Source organism: Megalopta genalis, unplaced genomic scaffold, assembly GCF_051020955.1.
Source record: "Megalopta genalis isolate 19385.01 unplaced genomic scaffold, iyMegGena1_principal scaffold0124, whole genome shotgun sequence".
NCBI classification, from domain to species: Eukaryota; Metazoa; Arthropoda; class Insecta; order Hymenoptera; family Halictidae; genus Megalopta; species Megalopta genalis.
Genome location: NW_027476193.1, coordinates 412,459 through 419,162, shown reverse-complemented (window position 1 = coordinate 419,162; position 6,704 = coordinate 412,459). Strand labels below are relative to the sequence as shown.

Here is a 6,704-nt window from a genome sequence, read left to right as displayed (position 1 = left end):
ACGGATCCTTGAAACAGTCGCCCAAAGGTAAATCGGCCGGCGACAAGTGCAGGATAAACATTATTCAACAAATTTGTTATTGTTGAATCGAAGAACTTTTAATATCCTCGGCACGACACAAAACATGGTCCTTCGAGCCGGATCCAGTGGCGTAATTGGAGTGCAAGTCTAGTGTCGGTTCAACCACATACACGAGACATTCCTTGGAAATTCAACGAAGGCGAACAGCAGTCAACCTCCGAAGCTCCAGAGACGTTCCTGCATTATCGTGACCAGGGACAACTCCGTGGACGACGGCATCGGCGAAGGTAGGCTCGTTTTAATTTTCACGCCAATTAAATTTCCTATTAATCCGTTCGTTCCCCTGTCTCGAATTTCGGAATAAAAATGGCACATATCGAGAAGACCGACAAGGCCGTTGAAAGACAAAGTCGTGTAATTAAACAGAATCGAAGTTACTTTAAGGCTCAAATTACTTCATTAAGTAAATTTGTCGAGTCATTTACAGAATCGAAAAGAGAAAGTATTAAATTACAAGAACGAATAACTCGAATCCGATCTCTTTTTCAAAAATTTAACGACAACCAAGACGAATTGGGTATTTTAACCGAAGACTATGATGTCGTAGAATTAGAGCGCGAAGAAATAAGTAACGCGTACGACGAAGCTCTTGCGGCAGCTCTCGAGCTCCAAGAGTCGCTGTCAATCAAACCTAACGGTAATGATGAAAATGTTAATTTATACGAACCTAAAATAACCGCGAATAAAATTTCGGTGAATCTACCAAATATCAACCTACCAAAATTCGACGGAAGAATAGAGAAATGGGTAACTTTCCGCGACGCATTTTTATCGATGATCGATTCAGACAAGGGTCTGAGTAAGATTCAAAAATTAACGTATCTCACTTTGTCGTTAACCGGGGAGGCCAAGGAATCGATAGAAGCATTTACAATAAGCGAAGAAAATTACGACGTGGTATGGAATCATTTAACGGAAATATACAACAACCAACGCGTATTAGTTCTGCGTCATGCGACGTTATTACGGGAAACCCCATTTATGAAAAATGACTCTTCTGACGCGATTCGAGAATTAGTTCGACATATGCAACTTCATATTCGATCGTTGGAAGCCTTAGGCAGAACATGGGAAGATATAGCGAATGATATCTTAACCAGCATTGTCATTTCTCGTATGGGAGACGAAACGCGAAAGGCGTGGGAGCATACGTTAATCGACACAGAAGTTCCGAAAGTGAACGATATATTTAAACATTTGCATAATGCCTCCCACCAATCGCAGGATTATGCATCGATCGCATGTATGAACAAACCGTCTATAAATATGTCGTCTCGCCCTGCAAACAAACGTGAAAATCAGTATATTCGACAAACGCGATCGCGAAATTCACCTCCTTCGTCACCGAAATTTCAACGTCGGATCGCTCTTGCAACTCAGGCGCGAGTATGGCCCTGCTCTTTTTGTAAAAATGAAGGGCATCGCACGTATCAGTGTCCTCATTTTCTAGACATGAATGTAGAAAAGCGTATCGAAGCCGTGAAAAATGCGAAATTATGCCTAAACTGCCTGTTGCCCAATCATTCAGCGGAAAAATGCAGATTACGGAAATGCCAATTCTGCAACTTAAAACACAATTCGCGATTGCATAAACATGCGCACGCACCTTTGGAGAAGATCAACGCTCGATCGGATCCACAATTAAATGACCAAGAATGACGTCAATCCAACCACCTCGATATTCCGACCAAATTCGAAATTCATCAGACGCTAATGACAGACGGGGCTACCCACGGACTGTTAACGACTGCAGTCGTACGCGCATTAGACCACCAACAAAAACCTATCGAATGTCGCGCGCTATTAGACACATGTTCGAACGCGAATTTAATAACTGAAGAGTTTGCAGCAAAATTAAGGTTGCCCACTCACATACAAATGGTGAATATCGATGTGTTGAATGAGCTTCAAACAGTTGCGAATCGGATTGTAAAGGTCAAGGTTGTCTCCCGATTAAATCAATTTTCCCGGACTCTCGATTTTTTTGTCATACCGCGTATCGCAGGACACACGCCAGACCGCCAAATAAATCGCAATAAACTACAAGTTCCTCCGAATATTGTTCTCGCGGATCCACATTTTCACAAGCCTTCCCTTGTGGATATGTTGATTGGAACAGGACCAACATTAGCTAGTTTCAGTATTGGTCAACTGCAGATTCAATCGAAGGGAAAACCAGATTTGATTTTACAAAAAACCCAGTTCGGATGGGTCATCGGGGGGAGCGCCCCCACTGTTTCTTTCGGAAACCCACAAACTTTCCTTAGCACGGTTGACTTCGATCTTAGGAAGTTTTGGGAAATCGAAGTGGGACCACAACAACACCACTTGTCGGCAAGTGAAAATGAAGTAGAGTCTCATTTTATCCGTACCGTTGCACGCGAACATTCCGGGAGATACGTTGTCGCGCTTCCGTTCAATCAGAAGAAGCGAGACATCGGCGAATCCCGAACACAAGCATTAAACCGATTTATGTCTTTAGAACGCAGACTCGCTCGAAGTCCCGATCTAAAGACAGAATACACCGCGATTATAAACGAATACATCACGTTAGGTCACATGACACAAATAGAATCACCCGACAATTCTTTCGGTTTTTATCTACCGCATCACGCCGTCATCAAACCCACCAGCTCGACGACGAAATGTCGAGTTGTGTTCGATGCGTCGGCTAAATCGGACACCGGCATCTCCTTGAATGATGCGCTCGAAGTTGGTCCGACGATTCAGGATGACCTCTTCTCTTTGTTGTTAAGATTTCGAAGTCATGCATACGTGCTAACCGGCGATATTGAGAAGATGTATCGTCAATTTCTCATTCGTCCCGAAGATCGTCCGTATCAACGGATTCTTTGGCGGAACGACAAAAACGAAATTTCGACCTACGAGCTTAAGACGGTCACTTTCGGTGTAGCTTCAGCCCCATATTTGGCAATCCGGTCTTTACACCAATTGGCAAACGACGAATCGGACAATTATCCCGCGGCATCCGAGGTCGTTAAAAGGGACATTTACGTTGATGATCTTTTGACCGGTGCTGCAACATTCCGCGAAGCCCTTAAATTACGTAACGGTATTATTAATTTGCTAAAAAAGGGGGGACTCAATATTCGACAATGGGTATCAAACGACCCAAATTTGTTATCAGGGCTATCGGAAGATCAAATTCATCCGAAATATTTCGGCGATGAATCCGTTAAGACCCTCGGCGTGATCTGGAGTCCACGCGACGATTCAATTAGATATACCGTATCTATCGATAACAGACAAACGCATACCAAACGAACAATCCTTTCAACTATTGCAAAAATATTTGATCCGTTAGGGCTCCTTGGACCCGTAACAGTAAGCGCGAAAATACTCATGCAACGTCTGTGGCAACTGCGGCTAGATTGGGACGAATCCTTACCTGCCGACATCCAAACCGAATGGTCTAATTACCAAGCGCAATTAAGGTTATTGAAGGATTTCGCTTTTGCACGGCACATTTCACAACACGAGGTCAAACGAATCGAAATCCATGGTTTTTGCGACGCCAGTGAGCGCGCATACGGAGCCAACATTTATTTACGCACTATATCCATGTCTGGAAACATTGCAGTTCATTTGATTTGTGCCAAATCCCGCGTAGCTCCGCTAAAAACCATTAGTTTAGCGCGATTAGAGTTATGCGGAGCTAAATTACTTGCCGAACTGTTTACCAATGTTAAACAAATAATCAGAAAGGAGATCCACTCTACCGTATTGTGGACGGACTCTACAATTGTTCTTCATTGGCTACAACGGTCTCCGAATACATTAAAGACTTTCGTCGCAAACCGGGTTACAGATATTCAGGAAAGCACTGATATTAAGGCATGGCGACATATTCGATCGATCGATAATCCTGCCGATTTGCTTTCACGTGGGTGCAGCGTTAAAAATTTCATGGCAAGCAGTCTCTGGCGTTATGGGCCCTCGTGGCTGAAGTTAGACGAAACATTTTGGCCAAATTCGCATTTCGAAATTCCAGAAGTTTTACCGGAGCTACGAAAACTCACGTGTCTAGTCTCCACAATCGTAGAACCTTGGGAAATTATCGATAAATATTCGTGTATCCGTCGTTTAACCAGAGTCATCGCTTATTGTCTACGCTTCATATCAAAACCCCGAGTTACCGGACACCTTTCTGTCAAGGAATTGCAACGCGCGAAAGAAAAAATTATCTTATTTACTCAGCAACAATCGTTCGCTCAAGAATTGCGCGATTTAAAGACAGATAAACAATTAAATTCGAAGAGCAAGTTGCTGCCATTATCCCCATTTATCGATGAAAGAGGCATTTTACGTGTTGGAGGTCGTTTGCAAAATTCAAATTTACCGTTTGAACAAATGCATCCGATTATCCTCCCAAGAAGTAGTCACGTTACCGATCTCATCATTCGCGAATCTCACGTGCAAAATCATCATTCGGGTTTGACAGCGACTCTGTACCTCGTTCGTCAATTGTATTGGCCCATCGATGGGAAAAACATAACACGAAAAATCATCCGCCAATGTGTAAAATGTTTTCGATGCAATCCTCCGATGACTAATTATGTCATGGGGAACCTGCCTGCCGCTAGAGTTTTAGAATCCCGACCATTCACGAATGTCGGAGTCGATTGTTGCGGTCCCTTTTATATAAAGGAGCGACGATACCGCAACCGTAACCGTGTTAAAATTTATGTTACCGTCTTCGTCTGCTTCGCGACAAAGGCCGTGCATTTGGAAGTCGTCAGCGACATGAGCTCGGAAGCCTTTTTGGCAGCATTGAAACGTTTTATTGCACGGCGCGGCATTTGTCGGAACATTTACTCGGACAACGGAACGAATTTTGTCGGTGCGAATAATGAAATGGTGGATTTACTTCGATCTTTAAGCGAACAAGAAGAAATCCGTCAATATGTCGTAGAAAGAAAGATCACGTGGCACTTCATGCCTCCACTGTCTCCTCATTTCGGGGGATTGTGGGAGGCAGTGGTGAAATCATTCAAACATCACCTACGTCGTGTTGTCGGCGACGAGTTATTTACATTTGAGCAGTTTGCGACCTTTACAACCGAAATCGAGGCAGTCCTAAATTCACGTCCCTTGACACCCCTTTCTTCTGACCCTAATGACCTATCCGCCCTGACTCCCGGTCATTTTTTAATTGGCGGTATAATAACGAGCGTACCAGAAGCCGATTTCACCAAAACAGTTACCAATCGGCTGTCCACCTGGCAACACATCCAAAAGATTAAACAGGACTTTTGGAGCCGGTGGCACAAGGAATATATTAACCACCTAAATGTACGAGCCAAATGGACAAGGGGCTCGCATTACATCAAGGAAGGGACGATTGTCGTGTTAAGGGACGACAACTTGCCACCGCTACAATGGACTCTTGGAAGGGTCGTCGAAGTTCACCCAGGCAAGGACGACGTAATACGCGCGGTAACTGTGCGCACAGCTAACGGCGCGTACAAGCGCAACATTCGACACCTCGCACCTTTACCGATCGAACCCGAAAAATCTTAATTTTAATCTTTGATCTTTCGTTTGTACAGCGTTTCGTTTGTTATCAGTGTTATTTGTATGTTTGCCGTCCTAGTAGGTCAGTTTTATGACAGACCTCGACTCATGTCACGATGTGACCCGTAGTAGTAACATATTATGCGCATTTATAGTCATTAGTTTTACGCGTTTTAAGAATGTTTCGTATTTTCTTCTTTTGCATCATTGTATATCGATTTTCGAATTTTTCGTTTTAATTTACGCCTATGTTATGTTATGTTCCTTTCTATGTGATTTTGAACTACTTGTGTATAGTTCAACGGGGGGAGCATGTACGGTTTCGAGAAAGCGGTCGCCCCCTTGAGCCTTCGGGACCGTCGCCAGGCCAAGGGCCATAAAGCCTTCGGGACCGTCGCCAGGCCAAGGGCCATAAAGCCTTCGGGACCGTCGCCAGGCCAAGGGCCATAAGGCCTTCGGGACCGTCGCCAGGCCAAGGGCCATAAAGCCTTATCGGGCCGTTCGGGCCCACGTCGTCATGCTGTTTCGGGGTAACGTCTCGCTCCGGAATTGTCAGCCGTTTTCGGCACGTTTTGGGGGTTTCCCACCATTGACTTGAGGGTGGGCTCGCGTCCTCCGCCGAAGAGGGGATCGGACGAGAAAATTCCCCTCCCTCAGGTCAATCGGCGAATGGGGATGACGTTTCCCCCAAACGGGGCCTTATCGAGACATTCCGCGAGGCGATAAAGGGACGATACTCCGACGCAGCATGACGAGACGGTAGAAAACCACGAGACGGTAGAAAACCACGAGACGGTAGAAAACGACGAGACGGTTGAAAACCACCAGACGGTAGAGACCACTGAGACGCAGAGACGATAGAGACGATAGAGACGATTCACAACCATTCGATTTGTAAAACCGACCAACACTGCCAACCACGGATCCTTGAAACAGTCGCCCAAAGGTAAATCGGCCGGCGACAAGTGCAGGATAAACATTATTCAACAAATTTGTTATTGTTGAATCGAAGAACTTTTAATATCCTCGGCACGACACAAAACAAATGATGTAGCTTCAACTGCATGCGAGACAAACGAGTTAGTTTC

At 44.8% G+C, this 6,704-nt stretch overlaps 2 protein-coding genes across 2 annotated transcripts; both read left to right on the top strand.

Moving 5' to 3' along the window:
* The first annotated feature begins 387 nt into the window (after positions 1–387).
* LOC143262388 (uncharacterized) lies at positions 388–1,740 on the top strand. The gene has a single exon (XM_076528195.1). It carries the CDS (start codon positions 388–390, stop codon positions 1,738–1,740), a length of 1,353 nt encoding a protein of 450 aa, XP_076384310.1.
* A 444-nt stretch (positions 1,741–2,184) lies between these two features.
* On the top strand, positions 2,185–5,622 carry LOC143262389 (uncharacterized). Its single transcript, XM_076528196.1, has one exon. The coding sequence runs from the start codon at positions 2,185–2,187 to the stop codon at positions 5,620–5,622; it is 3,438 nt and encodes a 1,145-aa protein (XP_076384311.1).
* The last annotated feature ends 1,082 nt before the right edge of the window (positions 5,623–6,704 follow it).